This window comes from Diplotaxodon limnothrissa, linkage group LG3 (assembly GCF_057381915.1).
Source record: "Diplotaxodon limnothrissa isolate DT_005_m linkage group LG3, D_limnothrissa_male_GT1.1, whole genome shotgun sequence".
NCBI lineage: Eukaryota > Metazoa > Chordata > Actinopteri > Cichliformes > Cichlidae > Diplotaxodon > Diplotaxodon limnothrissa.
The window spans coordinates 20,328,045-20,348,135 of NC_140598.1; the positions used below are offsets into that span (position 1 = coordinate 20,328,045).

Below are 20,091 nucleotides of genomic sequence, written 5' to 3' on the forward strand. Positions count from 1 at the left end.
CAGAGGGAGTGATACTCAAACCAAACACAGCAAAGGCTGATGGTGACCAGTGGGAGTTCATTCAGTAACAGAAAGGAACTGAGTGGGTAACACTTCATAATGGCCACTGTTATTTAACTGTGAAGTATAGGTGTTAATTTAACTTTACCATACTGCATGATACCATCTTTATTTATAAAGCCCTTTAAAATAAAACCAGGGTTCACAAAATGCTGTACACGCCAGCAAAAAAATATGTTTTAAGAAGACTTTAAAACTCAGAAAGAGAAGAAGCCTGCCTAATGTGCAAGGGCAGATCGTTCCACAACTTTGGAGCTGCTACAGCCAAAGCAAATTAATGCTTACTAAGGGAGTGGAAAGGTGTATATGGCTGTTGCATCTCAGAGAGGTGGGGGCAGGCTATAAGAGATTTAAAAACAAATAGAGAACTTTAAGAAGGACGCTAAAATGTACAGGTAGTGTCATGGTCTCCGTGCCTGCCCGGCCGGCCCCACAAGACTGCATGTGGTGTTTGGTTTTCTCTCTCTCTGCCTGGGCAGAGCTCACTGTGGGCTCCCGCCCTTGGCCCACACACCTGTCAACAATCAGCTGTCATCACCTGGAGCACTATTTGAGGCTGGAACACAGATCCTCTCATTGCTGGATGATTGTACTACAGACGTTAGTGATTCTCCCAGCTCCTGTGAACCTGTGCTTGAGTATACCTGTGATTCGTGATTTGTGAGTGACTTCCCTTTCCTCTGCTACAGACTTTCCTCCCCGGACCTCCCTGTCGTGTGAGCATGTGTGAGTTTGGGCAAGAAGACGTGAGCGAGTGTGAGAGAGCTACCCTGTGATTCCCTGGAGTTTGGATTTCCCCTTCACTGTATATATCGTGCACTGGTGCTGTAAATAAACTGTTTTTGGAGACGTCACACCGCTCTGCTCTTGAGTTCCTACTACCAGTTTGTGACAGGAAGCCAGTGAGTGAAATTAAAATGGGGGTAATGTGTTCGGACCTTTTTGTTCCAGTTAAAAGATGTGCTTCATAACCTGCAGACGCCTAACAGATGCATCACTAACCCCACTATAAAGTGCGTTACAATAATGGAGTCTAGAAAATTCCCACATGTGGGACTAATAAAGGTACATCTTATCTCATCTCTTATCTTAGATGTAACAAAGACATGGATTACTGTCTCAAAAAGCTGCTCTGATAAGATGCGCTTTATTTTTGCCAGTTGTCTCAAATGAAAAAAAGACAGATTTTACAACAGCTCTGACCTGGCTTTCAACTTCATCATCTGCCTCCATTTAAACTCCCAGGTTAGTGGTGATTGGTTTAACAAACTGCGCCAGCAAACCAAGATCCATAGTAGTGGTCTCAGAAGTGCCACCAAAAACCATCACTTCTGTTTTCTGCTCATTAAAATGTAAAAAGTTCAAAGGCACCCAGGCCCTTATTTCATCAAGACATCTGAGCAGAGGGTCTACTGAGAAACCATTTATCTTTTAAGTGGGAAACAAATCTGGGAGTCATCGGCAAAACAGTAGAAAGAAATCCCATGTTTCCTGAAAATATACTCGGGTGGTATCAGATATAAGGAGAAAAGAAGCGGGCCTAAAACTGAACCCTGTGGAACCCCACATTGAAAAGAAGCAGCAGAGGATACAAGCTCACCAAGTTTCACAGAGAAAATTTGGTCTGCCAATTAGGATCTGAACCACTGCAGTGCAGTACTCCTAACACCCACCACCTGCTCTAAACTGCAAATTAAAATCTTATGATCCACTGTATCAAAGGCAGCTGTTAAATCTAAAAGCACGATCATAACACAGTCATGTGATGCAGTTCCTAAAAAAAGTTCACAAGCCATCTATGTCCACTGTGAGCGACCATCTTTGAACAGAGGCGGGGGTTTACGACACCAACTCTCTGCCATCTATAATCCAGTTTTGAGATCCCTCCCCAGACGCCTTAACGCCCACTCACACCCTGGGCCATCTGACCTCAGGAAATCACATGATAGGGTGGCGTTAGGTTTCACAATGAACTCACCCAAAAACCTTGGCTGATTGTGACCCACACACGTTTTCACACCATTGTCCCTCTTGGGGGGACACTCCCACAGGGCTTAAATCTGGGATTTTCCACGGTTCGACCCTAGAACTGAAGAAGCTTCTCGGATGAAACGTCTTCAAGAAACAGCTGTGAGGACAGAGCAACTCCTTGGTAAATAATGCACTTGATGGTGACTTATGAAGGTCCTTGCAGTCCAGTTGATCTTGCGCACTTCCAGGATCCCTGTGTGAGGCACAGAGTCATAGGCTTTCTTGTAGTAAATGCAGGTGGTGCATATGTTGGTCAGTGTAGTTTTCCTTTGTGTGCCCCACTCACATATTAATCCTTATTCCTCTTTGTTGCTATGCCTAACAGGAACTTGAAGTACCGAGGTATTCGGGTGAGACCACTTGCTTCTTGGGATCCTTTGGCATCAGGGCTGTCTCCGGCCTCCACTACATAGCACTGAGGCAGCACTTTTAAGGATTTTTAACGCTATTCATTTAACTCTGGACTCTGGCAGCCCTGCTGCCCTTTTATTGTTGGACTTGTCAGCAGCTTTTGACACGGTCGACCATGACATCCTGTTATCACGGCTAGAATTTCATGCTGGCCTAAAAGGATCTGCCTTACAGTGGTTTCGGTCCTATCTGTCAGAAAGGTTTTTTTATGTCAGTATGGGCCCCCACAACTCCAAAATAGCCCCTCTTAAATACGGTGTACCTCAAGGCTCTATTTTGGGTCCTGCTCTGTTCGTACTCTATTTGTTGCCATTGGGCTCCATCTTCTCGCGGTACAGCATTTCATTTCATTGTTTTGCTGATGATTTGCAGATTTATCTACCTTTAAAAGCAGGGTCAGACCATCCTCAGCTCTTATTACGCTGCCTTGATGATGTCAAACAGTGGTTGTCATTAAATGTTTTAAAGCTAAATGAAAATAAAACTGAGGTTGTCATTTTTGGCAACTTTAATCATATCGACAGCACTCTGGGCCCCTTTCCTCGTATTGTAAAACACATGTAAAAAACCTCTGTGTCTATATTGATGGTTCTTTTAAATTGAATAAGCAGGTGAGTGCAGCAGTTCAGTCCTGTTTTTTTCAGTTAAGACAGCTAGCCAAGGTAAAGAAATACCTTCCGGCTAACGTCTTTGAGCGTGTTATTCACCTTTTTCTTACTTGCAGATTGGACTACTGCAATTCATTGTATTATGGTCTAGATCAGGCCTCCATCCATCATCTTCAGATGGTTCAAAATGCAGCTGCTCGCCTGCTAACTGGTACCAAACGGAGAGAGCATATAACCCCACTTTTAGCTTCTTTACACTGGCTTCCTGTCTCCTACAGGATCCAATTTAAACTTTTACTTTTTGTTTTTCAGTCACTTAACGCCCGAGCCCCTCCTTACCTGTCTGAGCTCCTCTCTGCCTATGCTCCAGGAAAAACCACGAGGTCTAGCTCAAAACTAATGCTGTCCATCCCACGGACTAACCTCAAATCCCGTGCTGATAGATCCTTCTCTGTGGCAGGTCCCAGACTTGACCTTGACCTTAAGTTAGGAGCCAAAAAGGGGTGTAGTTTGTGTGTGTGAGCACCCGTGTGTACACCTGTGAGCATGGACGCGCTTGTTTTTAAAAGGTTCCTTCATGTAATGATCTGCTAGAGGGTGTGGGGGGGCCACAGCCCCGTCCTCCAGGGCATGAAGCAGGTATGGAGGAGATCAAAACTCCAGACATCCAGAGGCCCCCAGAACACAAGAGACCAAGGAAGACCAACAGAGGGGCAGCCGCGCCACTGTCCCAGTAAGAGCTGAGGAGAGTCCCAGATGAGGGCTCACTCAGCAGCCGCGGAGCAGAAGCCAGGGGGGGTTGCAGTGACGCGCCCGTGAGCTCCGCCGGCAGCCAGCTGTGCCTGAGTGACCGAGCCCCAGGCCGAGAGGCCGAGGGCACCCCACCTCCGAAGTGGCCCGAGCGAGCCCCAGGCTCCAGGCCCCGATAAGCATCCACCAAGGAGTGAGCCGGTGTGTACCTGGACGCCCATCCCCGGACACAAAGAACCACCAACGCACTGATGTCTGAGGGTGTCTGCCACCGGATATGAACCTTTTTCAAGACAGTGAATCTTGAAACCAGAGAAAAAATAGAGAGTTTTAACTTGTTCCATTGGCAGATTTTTTTCACTTATTTCAAGCTAAAATATTTATTAGAATTCAAATTTAGACAGAAACAAAGTGAATAATATTATTTTATTATCACGTTGATGCAGCACATGGTTCAGTTAGCTTTGTATAAACACGTGTTAGAAATGTTCTTCAATCAGCTCTTTTTACTCTCATTTCACAGCCAGTACTTTTTACTTTTACTTGAGTAAAGAAGTTGAATTAGTACTTGGAGTATTTTTAACAGTAGTACTTCTACTTCAGTACACACTGTGTGTACTTTTACCACCTGTGTCTGAGACCTCCTTCAGGGTCCACCTGAAGCTCTCAGTCTGCTGTGGAAAAAGGAAATCCAGGTGAGTTTCTCCTGATCACCTGAGGCCGTCATTACTGTGTGAACCCACACACCACTCCTCACTCCTCCCACCCGCTGCACACAGTCACTGAGTACAGACCGGCTGATTCCTGTAAAGGGAGAGGCAGGAAAAGGTGGAGCAACAGCTGAAAAACAAGAAGCTCAACGTCATTTTGCAGAAGTGAAAGTGTGAGAGAGCAGCAGCAGAGCTGCAGTCGAGTCCTGTTTGTCTCTAAAAGAAGATTCACTGGAGTCCATCAGGTTCCTCTCAGCAACAGTGGTGAGTGCAGCTGATCACACTTCCTGCTTCTACACAAATCTTCACTCTGTTCACTTCATCAGGGTCTAGAGCGCCACCTCATTTCTCCATGGTGCCACTTAGGCTACGTCCACACTCGCCCGGATAGATTTGAAAACAGCGCTCCGCGTCCACACTAGTGTTTTCAGTCGTTTTCACAGAGTTGTGCGTCCACATTAAGACGGCTGAAAACGCTTACGTTCCAGTCCTGCGCATGCGTGAAACGCAAGATGATTCGACCGGTCTCATTTCTGTCTGCTGCTTATTCACTTTCCGGCTGTTTGAAACGTCGCAGCAGAGGTGGAGGAAAAGCACCGAGTTTTAAAATGGACTAACAATGAGGTGGAGTTGTTGCTGCGAGTAACACAAAAGTACAAAGTTGCAAAAGCGAGAGAGAAATAAAGAATTTGAAGAAAAGCTCTGTGGAGCATGTGCAGACTGATATTCATCTTTAATAGGACTGTCAAAACTGCTGCTGTATAATGCTCTCCACTATCTTTGTTTAATTGGTCACATGCCTGCATCACATGACTAACATGCATCATCGTTTTAGAAAGTCTCTGTTTTCACTGTTCACTGTGACACAAACGCACCGTCTCCAAATTATTTACTTTCCAGCTGTTTGAATCGTCGCAGCAGAGGTGAGCAGCGTGATAGGAGTGGATGTAGCTGTGGGTAATGAGAAAAGATGAAAAGAACGATTGATAACTTTTTCGTTAAGGCCGGTGCTCTGACACGGAGCCATCAACCTCTCAGTGTCTAACACTGGTCTGCAGACGGCATCAGATAATGAGCCACATTAGATGGACTCTGAGCCCACTGACAGTAAAAGGGTGAAGTGTAGACATTTGGAAGAGAGCGGCCTGACCAGTTTCTCTGACTATGATACTGTAAAGCTGACAACATGATGCATTTACTGTGGTGAGTGTGCAAAGACCATGGCAGGTGTTGTGCCGAGGTAGGGATCCCCAACAGGATCTGTTTCCCTGCGTCAGGAACATCGGCTGGGCAGGGAAAGCGGACCCAACGCACTCCGCCTCCATCACGACCAACTAGACGTGGAAGGAGTGATGTTTTAGTGACAACATGAAAGATGAGTGTGACCGTTCAGTTTGTGGGTTACAACAGAAAATTATACATTTATTGTTCTCGTGTGTTATCGGACGGGATCATTTTAACAAACCGAGGACATTTTCCTGATAATTATCTGTATCCTCCTGTAACTTTACTGTTTAAAGAGCTAAAACCTCCAACATTTCAGGATCAATAAGTCCTTATAAGACGTGTTTGTGAGCTAAAAATCAAGAATGTGGGATACTGTTTGTCTGTGTCAGCCAAACAACTTCACATCTTTGTAACGACTGTTAAAAAGATGTTCATCCTGTTGATCCTGTTCATCTGGACGCTGCACTGTACAGCAGACAGGACGTTGTTCAGTTTGTGTTTCAGATGAACCAGTTTGTGTCTGAGTGTGTTGCTGGGTCTCCACCAGTTACTCTGACAACTGAAGGTTCAAGATTTTTATTTTGACATTTGCACACAGGACCAACAGTCCATGCACAGTGGAATACTTGTGCAGAGCTTTCCAAGTCAAATCACACTTTAACAATATAAAGACAAAAAAGCAGGAGGATAGAAATGAAGTCCGGAGTAGGGTAGTCGTACTATTTTCTATATACAAAGAAAAAGAAGAAAATGTACAGAGAGTGTGTAGTTCTCTACCTCTTATCGCACTCACAGTGTTGCACATTTGTTCCACAGATCTGTTTCACAAGTCTGTTGTGAGTGTATTGCCCGATGGTCAGTGAACCGATGATACATTCAAAGTGAGGTTAAGTAGTGCTGTGTTATTTTAAGTCTTCAGTGTGTTTTTGTTTGCCGTCAGTCTGACAGTTGTGGGGAAGAAGCTGTTGAAGAATCGTGTTCTGTGTGTGATGCTGCTGTCCGCTCTGTTGTGTCTGAGATTGTATGTGCAGCTTTGTATGTGCAGGTCCATGGATGCAAGTGTTGTTCCCATAATCCTCTCTGCAGACTTTCTGACTCTGCAGAGCCTTCCTCTGTGTCTGTGTAGTGTTTCCATACCAGACAGTGATGCCTGCGGTGAGGATGCTGTCTATCAGTCCTCTGCAGGCCTGGGTGAGAGGGTGGTGGTTCATGCCAGCTTTCCTGAGCAGCTGAATGAAATAAAGCCTTTGCTGGGCTTTTTTCACAGTTGCTGTAGTGTTGAGAGTCCAGCTCAGGTCTGATGTAACCTGCAGTCCCAGGAATCTGTGGCTGTTTGCCCTCTCCACCTCCGTCCCTTTGACGATAAGAGGCTGCAGGGGAGGGAGTTCTTCCAAAAGTGCAGTATTCATTCCTTGGTCCGTGTTGAGGATGAGGTGAAGAAGCTTCTGTGATGAAAAGAAACTTAAAGAAGTCCAGACGCTTTTCTCTCCAAGCTCCTCAGACTACTGACTGTCATGGACTGGCTGTGTGGGGGCAGAAAAGGACCCAAACGCAAAACTCACGGAGACTGGAACTGAATTTAAAAATGCTGCTTTATTGCAGAAGTGCAAAGTAACAGAACCAAAACCGGGAATATAAACTGAAGACCGAGGGAACAGAAAGCCACACAGATTCGGGGAAGAGACATTGACGACGCGACACTGGACTGGGGGAGACATGCGCATAAATACACAGAGGGTTAACGAGGGAAGTGGGAACACACGGGGACACAGCTGACACAGATAACCATAACGAGACAGGGCGGGGTGAACATAACATGACGTATACAGGCGCGAGAGTCACAAAGTAAAACAGGAAGTACACGGGGGTTCAGACAGGTGGAGAGAGAGAGAGAGCACAGGGAGAACATAGACATAACGGGCAGGGGAAACATTGAATAAACACAAAGAGAGACGAGGGCTCATAAATACACAGAGAGGCACACAGGGGGTAAGAGTCACGAAGGGAAAACACTTAGGGAACAACACAACAGGACAACTCAGGAAACATGGCCGAAATAAGGAACAAAATACAAAAAACAAGAAACTAAGAATACTGGGCCAACATGGCCCAGGATCATTACAACTGACGCTTGTTTCTGTCTTTGTAAAAATGAAATTTAAAGTGAATTTTGAATCAAATGTTTCTTTTCTTTCTCCCTCAGAGTGCAGACATGTCTGCTGCCAGCAATCTGCGATCTGAAGATCAGTTTCTGTGCTCCATCTGTCTGGATGTGTTCACTGATCCAGTCTCTACACCATGTGGACACAACTTCTGCAAAACCTGCATCAGTCAGCACTGGGACATGAGTCAGAGCTGTCAGTGTCCCATGTGTAAAGAGACTTTCTACACTCGACCTCAGCTGAAGATCAACACTTTGTTCTCTGAGATGGTTGCTCAGTTCAGACGTGAAGCTCAGCAGAAAGCCAGCAGCAGCAGCTCAGAGCAACAAGCTGCCAAACCAGGAGAAGTTCCCTGTGACGTCTGCACTGGAACCAGACTGAAGGCCCTGAAGTCCTGCCTGGTGTGTCAGACCTCCTACTGTCAGACTCACCTGGAGCCTCATCTGACACTGAAACGTCTGAATAGACATCAGCTGGTTGATGCTGTGGAGAACCTGGAAGGCAGGATGTGCACGAAGCACGATAACCTTCTGCAGCTGTTCTGTAAGACTGACCAGACATGTGTCTGCACGCTCTGCTCTGTTTTAGACCACAAGAACCACGAGTTTGTTCCTCTGAGAGAAGAATATGAAGGAAAGAAGGCAGAGCTGGAGAAGACAGAGGCTGAGATTCAGCAGATGATCCAGAAGAGACGACTGAAGATTCAGGAGATCACAGAGTCGGTGAAGATGAGTAAAGATGCTGCAGACAGACAGAAAGCAGAAGGTGTTCAGGTCCTCACGGCTCTGATGGAGTCTGTTGAGAGACGCCTGAAGGAGCTCATGAAGGAGATCGAAGACAAACAGGAAGCTACAGAGAAACAGGCTGAAGGTCTCATCAAAGATCTGGAACAGGAAATCTCTGAGCTGATGGAGAGAAGCTCTGAGGTGGAGCAGCTCTCACGCTCTGAAGACCACCTCCACCTCCTCCAAAGCTTCTCCTCCCTGAAAGCTGCTCCACCCGGGAAGGACTGGACAGAGGTCAGAGTTCATCCACCATCATATGAGGGGACTGTGGGGAGAGCTGTGGCTCAGCTGGAGGAGACAGTCTGGAAACTCATGAAGAAGAAGCTGTTAGAGGCTGCAGAGCTGCAGAGGGTGCAGCAGCATGAGGTGGATGTGACTCTGGATCCTGATACAGCTCATCCTAATCTCATCCTGTCTGATGATGGAAAACAAGTTTATCATAGTGATGTGAGGAAGAAACTTCCAGACAACCCAGAGAGATTTTCTCTGTGTCCTTGTGTTTTAGGAGAGCAGAGTTTCTCTTCAGGCAGATTTTACTTTGAGGTTCAGGTTAAAGGACAGACTGAGTGGGATTTAGGAGTGGCCACAGAGTCGATCAACAGGAAGGGAGACATCCCACTGAGACCTCAGGATGGTTTCTGGACTGTGTGGCTGAGAAATGGAAATGAGTACAAAGCTGGTGCTTACCCTCCAGTCCCCCTCTGTCTTCATCCTGGTCCTGAGAAGGTGGGGGTGTTTGTGGATTATGAGGAGGGTCTGGTCTCCTTTTATGATGTAGGTGCTGCAGCTCTGATCTACTCCTTTACTGGCTGCTCCTTCACTCACAGACTCCACCCATACTTCAGTCCCAGTCTAAATTATGGAGGTAAAAACTCTGCACCTCTGATCATCTGTCCTGTCAATCAAACTGATCAACGACTGATTTTATTGGATGAATGATTGATTTTTCTTGAAGGGAACAAATGAACATATTGAGTGTAAATCCTCTACAGTCTCCATGTTTCTATAGAATCTGATCATCAGGACTCTGATTCACACTTTGATTCTCATGGAGTTTGATTTGAACAGAAGAAAAGTTGAATCAGGAAATGTTCCCACTGATGGAGACTCGAGCTGAAGAGCAAATATCAGAGAACAAATGTCCAAAAGCTTCATTTCCAATAAAGTTTGTTCAATGCTTTGAGTGAATCCAGACTCATGTGTGGCTGTTATACGGAGCATCAGAGTCCAGCTGAGTTATGTTGGATACAAACTGCTTATTTTGGCTCTGTGAGGAGTTTTGTTCACTGAAAACTGATGAGACGGATAATATTCAAAGAACTCTGTAGAGATTCATGCATCCATGTTCTCCACCTGCAGGTGTGGAGGAGAAAGGTGGAGCACAGACTGCTGCATCCTTCCAGTCACATCATTTTGATGATTATATTTGCATGTTGTGATGATTTGGGTTAAAGACAAACAGAGTTGAACGGCTGCAGTCACAGCATGAAGACGATGCTGAAGCTGAGCTGTCAGTGAACATGTTTCACTGTGATTTGATTTGAAGAATAGAAAGTGTGTGTGGCTGCTGACAGCTGCAGTCTCTGCTAGTCTGCATAACACACACACAACTTTCCCCCTGAGGCAATGATGCAGCAACAACACAACAGCTGCAGACACACACACACTGTTAAAGAACACTTTACTGTTTAAGGCAGAATTCCTCAGTAACAATGATTTGAGGTCTCTACAAGTGTCTACTGTGGTTTTAGCTCAACATGTGTCCTTCATGTCACAAACAAGATGGCTGCTAGGGTGCAGACACACAGCTTGGCAGGTCCTGTGCGTTTGCCAAAAAACCCACCTAAAAAACCATCTAAAAACCCCTGGATCTTGACATCAACTTGTCTTTTTGTTTTTATACATTTTTATCTTCTGTGGAGTTCGACATGTCCAAGAAAGCTGGATAATTATACCACTTTCCCAGCCAAATGGAGCCAACATCTTTGTTCACAAGATTCTTGGATTTTGGTCATGCTAGACCACCCCCAGGTAAACATGAACAATCAAATATACCACAACTGTCGCTGGAGATTCTGAAACTTGTTCTGATGCTACTTTTGGCTGGTGATATAGAACTAAATCCTGGACCAAATTCAAACATCAGTGATTTGGACTGGCTACAACTAATTAGCCTAGTTAGCCTAGGCCTGCCTCGGCCTCCATCTCAGCTGCCTGGGCCTCCATTTCAGCTGCCTGGGCCTCCACCTCAGCTGCCTGGGCCTCCATTTCAGCTGCCCGGGCCTCCATTGCAGCTAGCTGGGCTTTCACCTCAGTTGCTCGGGCCTCCACCTCGGCTGCCTGGGCCTCCACCTCAGCTAGCTGGGCTTCCACCTCGGCTGCCTGGGCCTCCACCTTGGCTGCCTGGGCTTCCACCTCAGCTGCTCGGACCTCGACCTAGGCTGTCTGGGCCTCCACCTCGGCTGTCAGGGCCTCCACCTCGGCTGCCTGGGCCCCCAACGGAGCTGCCTGGGCCCCCAACAGAGCTGCCTGGGCCCCCAACGGAGCTGCCTGGGCCCCCAACAGAGCTGCCTGGGCCCCCAACAGAGCTGCCTGGGCCCCCAACGGAGCTGCCTGGGCCCCCACCTGCTGTACCCAAACTACAGTCTCCGGTAAAGGGTTTCTCATCATTAAATGCTCATAGTATTGTCAACAAAAGGACAAGAAATCCTGCTATTAAAATTTACAGAGGAACAAAGATCTGGGGCCCGTTCTTCGTACCTCGCTAAGTAGGTTAGCCGGATTAGATTGTTGACGATTTCGCGTGATCCTGGATCAGTCGGTTCCCCGAAGCTCATCCGGGACTTGCTGTCATAGCAACAGAGCTGTAAGCGTAAACCTGCTCGGGAGCAGGTTTACTTTATGTAAACAGGATTAGATCGCGGCCATGCAGGTATGTCCGCTTCATTTATACGAAAGCAACAGCGATATTCCACCACTGTTTCACCATAAATAAATAACATCAATGTAACTAAAGATAATGCAGCACTTGATCCTTTTATTGATGTCACACAGATACATACAGGTCATTTCCTAAAAAAGGGAAATGTACTATTAACATTCTATTACATGTATGTGATTATTACAGATGTAATTCATATTTCAGAGTAGTAATTGTAAATTACTTCGTGTAATCAAGATGAGAGACCACGGCTATAAAAGCGAAGGTGGATTTGGGAAGCCTGTCGCAGTCATATCCTGTCCGTTTACGCGAGCAGCCCATTGCGGAAGGTGCAAGATTGATAAGGAGAGTCCTCAGAATACAGCGTATGTTGCGGGATAGACAGGATCCTTTAGCTCAGCGCGACAGTGTGCTCATTGAGAGATATCGATATTCCCGTGAGGGTATTATTTACTTAACCAACTTGTTGACGAGGGGGTGCAGGACCACCACCTGTCTTTTGTTGCTCTGCCCTTTTCTTGGTTGCTGTTATACACAAACACAGGGATTGTTTCAGGGGTGTCTTTTCAAGTGACTGACAGCAATATGAGTGTTGGATATTACCATTCTGTAGTATGTTCTTGTATTTCACTCTTACTTGTTCCCATGTTCTGGTGGGTCCGGTTGTGGCTCTAATGTGTAAGAGGATATCATGTGGTATGATTTGATATGATAAAATATGATATGGTATGGTGCCATGTAATATGTTGCATTACTTACGCGTTTAATTTGTCAGCAACTTTCTGCCAGCCCTCTCTCCTTGCTTTTGCAGCCTTCGCACTGTTACCTTGCGTTTTAATTTCACTCTGGTACTCCTGAAATCCCTCAATCAGGAGTTCTTGCTCCGCTGCGGTGAAGTACTGTGCGCGCTCCTTCGACATTTTCGCCGACCAATCAGAGGCTTGCCGATCACTGTTTCTGCTATCGATGCGTAGCCCCTTTTACGGCACCCAGTGATCGCGCATTACTTCATCCAGCTGTACTAATCGTCAACAACAGGTGTGTTCGGGGAACCGGATTAGCGAGCTCACGGTTAGCGCGATGATTTGATCTTGGATGTGTCATTTGATCTTGGATGTAGTAAGCGACGTACGAAGAACGGGCCCCAGCAAGACATTTAATCAGGCTAAAGTAATCTGGGACACTAAAAATAAACCAAAGGGGCTTCTATGTGGACACATTAACATTCGCAGTATGTTACCAAAGCATGAGCAACTGGAACATATTCTAAGCAATTCCAATATTTCTATTTTGGGTATCTCTGAATCTTGGCTCACAAGTTCTTCTCCGGAGTCTGCGGTTGTCTTTCCAGAGTACACAGTATTCAGAAGGGATAGAATTGGAACAAGAGGAGGAGGAATACTTGTGTATGTAAAAAAACACCTGGATTGCTCTTTACTTAGTTCACCAATAGATGTCGAAATAGAACATATTTCTGTTAAAATCACTCTTTCCCCAGAAATGTCATTTACGTTGATCTGTTTATATCGCCCTCCTTCAGCAAAGAATATTTTTTATGAACAACTACAGATATTACTTAAATATCATGCTATAAATAATAAATGGTAAATGGTAAATGGCCTGTATTTGTATAGCGCTTTTCTAGTCCCTAAGGACCCCAAAGCGCTTTACACAACCTGTCATCCACCCATTCACACACACATTCACACACTGTGTGATAAGTCTAATGAAATAATTGTAATGGGAGATTTTAATGTCAACTGGGACTGTGAAAAGGGCAGAAAAACACTCAAGGACATAATGGAGACTTTGAACTTTACTCAACACATTGAACAACCCACAAGAATAACAAGACACTCTAAAACTAAAATAGATCTGGTTTTCTTTTTTTTTTTTTTTTTTTAAATGACATCAGAAACAGCAGTATGCGACATTACGTGATGGCAGAGCTTCAGTTCATCCTTTGTCATTCAAAAAAATAGATCTGGTTTTCAGTAATAAGCCCGAGCGAATTATTAAATCTTATAATTTTATCACTGGTATTTCAGACCACAATTTTATATTATTTTCTAGAAAACTTATAAAATAACGGGTTAAGAATGACTTTCAAAGTTCATCTAATAGGAGATCCTTTTATGAATTCATACCAAGAAGTCAGCGACAAAATGTAGCAGAAGCATTAGCATCAGTTAACTGGGAGCCTTTATTGTGTAGTGATGATCCACAATTCTGCAGCAGTCACTTCACTGACATTGTCAAGGATGTTATATCAACATACTCCATTAGAGGTCGACAAAAAATAAAGACAACATCTAATTTGCCCTGGTTAAACAAAGAGTGCAAGAATTTAATGAAAACAAGAGATCAATTACTAAAGCAGTTCCTGAAAACAGGTCTACCTCTGGATAGACAGAGATTTACTTCAATGCGGAATAAAGTAACAAGAAGTTTGAGACAGGCCAAAGCAAAATTTTTTATAAATATAATTGAAAGAGCCAAAGGTAATGGTAAAATTATCTGGCAACACTTAAATAAATTACTTGGCCGTCATTCAAACAAAAGTAAAAACACAATTGAACTTTATGTAAATAACTCTATTGTTAGAGAGCCTCTATCTATTGCCAGTAACTTAAACACTTTCTTTATTTCATCTGTTAAGGAGATCAGTCAGAGCTTTGACTCAGTCGTATGCTCTGATAATGTGAATGATGTTGGTCAAAATTTGTTCACCATCACTCATATTTCAGACACTGAAGTTGCTAAACTAATTACAGGTTTAAAACAATCAAAAGCACTTGATGTATATGGTATTAACACAAACTTCCTAAAGGAACATATGGATTTGCTTGTACGTCCAACAACTCATGTTTTGAATATGTCTTTCAAACACTCCATTGTTCCAACAGATTGGAAAATTGCTGTAGTTACACCAATTTTCAAAGCAGGTGTGAAGACTGACATGGCTAATTATCGCCCCATAAGCATACTTCCGGTCGTATCTAAAATAGCTGAGAAGTGGATGGTTAAACTCCTCACTGCTCACCTAGAAAACACCCAACCCTCATTACATCCATTGCAGTTTGGCTTTCGGGCACATCACTCCACAGATACTGCCCTGTGTATGTTAGTGGAGAACTTGAAGAGCTTGCTGGACAAGAGTCCCTGTGTTGGAGCTGTATTTTTAGATCTGAGGAAGGCTTTTGACTCTGTAAACCATCAGATATTGTTGTCCAGATTGACTCGGTTTAATATCTCCAGTCAGGCTCTTCAGTGGTTTGCCTCATATCTCTCACACAGGAAACAGTGTGTGGTGTTGGATGGGGTTAAATCTCCATATTTAGACTGTGATACAGGGGTTCCTCAAGGATCTGTTCTTGGGCCCTTATTGTTCTCTCTTTTTATCAATAACTTACCCGAAGTCTGTCCAAATATATTTACTCAAATGTATGCAGATGATGCAGTTATATATACGCAAGCAAATAGTGTCCAGCAGGTGGCAAAAGATCTTACAGCTGCTTTAGCATTAATGCATAGCTTGCTGGAGGACTCATGCCTAATGTTGAACACCTCAAAAACTGTCGGTATGTATTTTTCAAAACACCCCTTAAACTTGAAGCAGTCAAACACATTCCTGCATGGAGTAGAGCTTGAATTAGCTCCAGAATTTAAATATCTTGGGGTCATTCTAGACCCAACATTATCCTTCAAGAGTCACATAAATAAAGTGTCACAGGTTCTTAAATTTAATAATCGAAATTTTAATCATATACGTAATAATTTAAATATGAATGTTGCAAAAACTTATTTTTACTCAATGATCATCTCTCATATGGACTATTGTTTGACGTCCTGGTCACTTGCTTGTCCAACAACACTTATAACTATTGAAAACATTTATAAAAGAAGTTTAAAACTACTTGACAAAAAACCGACTTCCCACCACCACTGTCATGTGTTAAAAAAACATAAATTACTGAACTTCAATAATTTAGTGAAACTTAAAAGAGTGTGTTTAATATATAAAGTCTTACACTCCCTTGCTCCACCACCACTAAAGCAGTTCATTAGGCATAAAGAAAGCTCAGACAGGACCACTCGAGCTACAATCCGAGGAGACTTGTTTATACCCCACAGACGGACAGCATTTGGGCAGAACGTCCTCTCTGTCAAGGGAGGCCATCTGTGGAACAGTCTTCCTCAACCCATAAGAGAATGCTCGACATTCAACTTGTTTAAGGCAAAGGTTAAAAACTGGTTATGGACAAATCAAGTGTGTGATCATGTATGAGTTGTATAGTTTTAATGTTTTATTTGGGAACAGAATGGTGTGTATGTGTAAGTTTGGTGATGGAGTTTTTATTATGAATGAATGATGAATTATTATGTCTATTTTTATGCTTAAGGACAACAGATGGAAATTAGCCCTTGGCTATAATCTGGTATGTTTACATTCATGTAATTTTTTCTTTACATTTATGTTCATTAACATGCACTGTCCTAAATAAATAGAAAAAAAAAAAACCCATACTGAAACATGTTTTTCTTTCTGCCGTACAAACTATTTGATCACAACATCTTTGCTTTTTTCCTCCAATCGTTTATTCTGATTATTTTATTTAGTTTAACTAAGAAAAGCTTAAAATTAAACTCTTAACCTGATTTAAACGTTTAATTTCTCATTAACTCAGACTTTTAATTTATTTCCTTGTTTAATGTATTATTTCTTTATCCTTGTTTAAGTTTTGCCGATCCTTTCTGTGTAACCTGTTTAATCTGACCTTTGACCTTTTAATTTTAACTTAACAGTACTCTTGTTTTGACCTTTGACCTCTCTATTCCTTATAACCAAAGAAACCCTTTTATCTGATATTTTCACCTTATTGATTGATTATATATATCTATTATATTTTCTCACCTTACCTTATTTTGACCTTTGACCTATGTCCTTGTTAGCCTTGATCTTCCTTCATCAAACGTGAAATTTCTTTCACCTTTGAACTTAAAGCTTAAATCAAACCTTTGTTAAAAAGCTTCTTACCAACTTGTAATTCCAACTCTCTGCATTAAACACGTATCTTATCATATAAACACTGGATCACTGAGAGAACTTTAGGCAGAACCAAATGAAGCAGCTGACCTCGTCAAACTCACAGCGACAGTAACTGACAGTGAATTATTTTAATCTTCTTCATTGTATTTGTTAGAAACATTTATTTTCCTTTAATTGGACTTTGGTTAAGTTAAATCCGATGTATTAACCGACCTTTGAGGTGAAGTGCAGCTGCGAAGAACGCTACGGCAGGCAATGAGGTGCGTTTAATGTCGCTCTGTTAATTTGAGCGTCCATAAATTGAATGTCTTATTTTTTCTTACTTCATTATTGCTAATTTATTGGAGAATTTGGCCATTTCATTAAGATAGATTTTATGTTGTTGGTGGTAAAGATCTGGATGGATGTTTTATTTTATTCTGTGTTTCTATTTTTCAGTTTTACTTTTCAAGACTTGGTGAATTGCCTTTTTCTACTTTTTGTTTAGTTTTGTTAAAATTAGCAGCAGTGAGAAGTGTTGTTGTCGGTCTTGAATATATTTGATGTAGCCCATACTGTTAAGGTAAGTGTCATGTTTTTAGTTGTTAGTCTGATGAAGAATCTTTTATTTTTCTCCAAAAGTTGATTGTGTTTATCTGGACATAGTGTTTTTCAGGTCCAGCTGAATGCAGGTTTCCCCAGTCTTATACGTGTCAGGAGCATCAGCACAGCTGAAATGCATTTTTCCTAAGCACCGCGTCTCTGTGGCTTTTAAACCCCAAAACACGCTAAAACAAAAATGGGTCCACCCCAAGGATGGGGTCCCCCGGTGTAGTTTCCACTGTGACAGACTGTAGGCTTCCTCAGAGTGAGGCTGAGAGCGGCAGGCCCAGCTGGAGTCTGACCCACAGTGGAGGTCACACAGTGGAGGTCAAACCTTCTGTGCCACAAACACCAGATTAACCAGTTTCACTCATCATCCTTCTACTGTCAGATTTTACTGGTGCAGGTTTGATGAATCACCATCTGAGAACGTCTCTGATGTGGGCGCCACTCACAGGGATCACTTCCTGTAGAAGGGTCACATGACGACAGCGACGCCCCTTTCGTGTGAGGTTAAACCCAGAGAGCTTCGTGTGACCTCTGACCCTGATCACCAGCGTAAGCGTCAGTGAAGGTGAGATACCATGTGACAGGAGGAGGAACAATAAAGTTTTATTTGTACGAACACGTAGAACAGATGAAGTCAGAACGAAGCAGGTGGAGCTCAGTCAGGGTGGAGGTGCAGACAGGTGAGCTGAAGGGGAGGAGCCAGTCTGGTCAGGAACTCTCTGTCTCCTCGAGTGAACCTCCTCACCTCTGAAACACACACGACTCTGAAGGTTGCAGTCAGGGTTGGTCAGGGTGGTGAGGGTGGGGTTACCTTCTGGTCTCTGGTTGGTGTGTTTCCTGCAGGTGAGGCTGAGCAGCCGAATCATGACATCGCTGCTGCACAGACACAACAGGAAGTGGAGGAGGAAGTCGTCAGCGTCCCCGTCACACACCTGAGACAGACACAGAGGTTATGTCTCTGCAGACTCACGGCTCGGCCCTGTGGAAACGTCCTGCAGGACGCCTGTTTCTCTCTGTGGTGGCCCCCCCACAGCGTCCCCACCGTGCTTCACTGTGTGGACGCTGTTCTTTGGGTTGTAGCTGCATCTTCTTCTCGTTTCACCTCCTCTGACCACAGGACGTTTCAGTCTGCAGGTCTTCGTCCTCAGCAGTGTGGCTGAAGGTGTCTGCAGACGTGGAGCTCTGTGAGCTCACAGTGCGTCCCTGTGCAGCCTGTAGAGTCTTTGAAGTCTTTGCTCTGACAGGCTTGTTCTGTGCTGGGCGGCTCTTTGACTTTCTTCAGGTTTCCCTTCCTGGCACTCTGATAACCTCAGATATCCACAACGTGAATCCTCACAAACATCTTTTTTTCTCTCTTTTCACTCAAACCTTCTGACGTTTTCACACCGACTGTAAATATGAAGAAAACCCTCAGTTTGACGCCACGCCCCCAAACCAGTTCGGCAGTAAAGTGTGAGCAGACGGAGCTGTTACCAGGATGTAAACAGGATGTGCCCTTTCACAGTTAAAGCCTCAGGAATAAAAACATGACCCGATCTTAAATTTTTAAAGATAAAATAAAGTTTAAAGACGACGATGAGCACCTGACTCACCTGTGACTCACCTGTGACAGGTAAATATATACACCTGACAGGTGCTACTGACCTGGCTCTGCCCACGAGGGAAGACTCTGATGTGACCTCTGACCCTGAGTGCTCTCTGAAGCCCCTCCCACTGAGCATCAGTCAATCCCAGCAGAGCAGGAACCAGAGCAGCTGAGAACCAGACGTCAGCCTCACCTGTCCCGTCATCGATCACCAGCCTGATCGAAGAGCAGAGCCACATGGTTTGATCATGTGACTGTCACCTGACTCATCCAGGTGATTAACACGTATCAGCAGGTGAGCTCAACAGGAAGCTGCTCTTACTTTGCTTTGGACTGAAACACTGACGAGGTCGAGTGACACTGAGAGCTGCTGCAGCCCTGAGAGAGAGAGAGCAACAGGTAAACACACACACCTGAAATCGTGAGCAGTTTCCTCCAAAACGACACTTTACTTACTGCACCAACACTAACACGCCACCAACACGCTAACAACACATGAAGCACTCTGAGTACTTTCACTGCACCCGAGAAACTGCAACTAAGCACATCCTGTACACACTGTGTGTATTTTATGCAGTACCTGTGTGTACACGCTGCCACACAGCGAGCAGCTCCACTGCAGTTGCAGGAACAGGAAACACACCACGTGACCTTTGACCTGTCCCACAGCGCACCTCTGCTTGCTGCTCAGAGCCCACTCACCCAGGTGCATGATGGGAGCAGGAGGAGGAGGCTGGGCCGAGCTGATAGAAACCAAACAAACAAATAAACAACAGCACGACAAACACGTGAACCAGACTTTACCTGTAAACTTACCTGGTGTCTCCCAGGGAGACCACAGTTATGGAGCTGACAGGTAAGTACGTGCAGTACACACTTCCTGTCCTGAAACACACACACAGGTAAACCGCACAGGTACGTAACCATGGGCGTGACTTTGTATTGAACATTGGGGGGTCAAGATCTCTGTCTAAATAAATAAATCTGGGTACATTTCCAGATGATTAAACAACTATTTTGCTGGTAACACCTGAAACGAGTAAAGAAAACCAGCAGCCTATTGATGCAAGATGATCCATAACTTTATTGGGGGTGACATTGTTGGAAATGAGTCCAAATAAAGAGTCCAAACATTTATAAGCCTGTCTATGTGTGTCTCACCTGGACAGCCTCCTCTGGA

At 44.2% G+C, this 20,091-nt stretch overlaps 2 protein-coding genes across 2 annotated transcripts; one reads left to right on the forward strand and one right to left on the reverse strand.

The window, feature by feature from the left end:
• Positions 1-8,009: 8,009 nt before the first annotated feature.
• On the forward strand, positions 8,010-10,349 carry LOC146634846 (E3 ubiquitin-protein ligase TRIM21-like). The gene has a single exon (XM_085342390.1). It carries the CDS (start codon positions 8,010-8,012, stop codon positions 9,681-9,683), a length of 1,674 nt encoding a protein of 557 aa, XP_085198516.1. The 3' UTR covers positions 9,684-10,349.
• A 7,632-nt stretch (positions 10,350-17,981) lies between these two features.
• On the reverse strand, positions 17,982-19,861 carry LOC146634847 (CST complex subunit CTC1-like). Its single transcript, XM_085343426.1, has 6 exons — positions 19,728-19,861; positions 19,492-19,654; positions 19,234-19,289; positions 18,971-19,127; positions 18,138-18,258; positions 17,982-18,073 (listed from the first exon to the last, which is right to left on the reverse strand). The coding sequence occupies exons 1-6, from the start codon at positions 19,859-19,861 to the stop codon at positions 17,982-17,984; spliced, it is 723 nt and encodes a 240-aa protein (XP_085199552.1).
• Between the last annotated feature and the right edge of the window lie 230 nt (positions 19,862-20,091).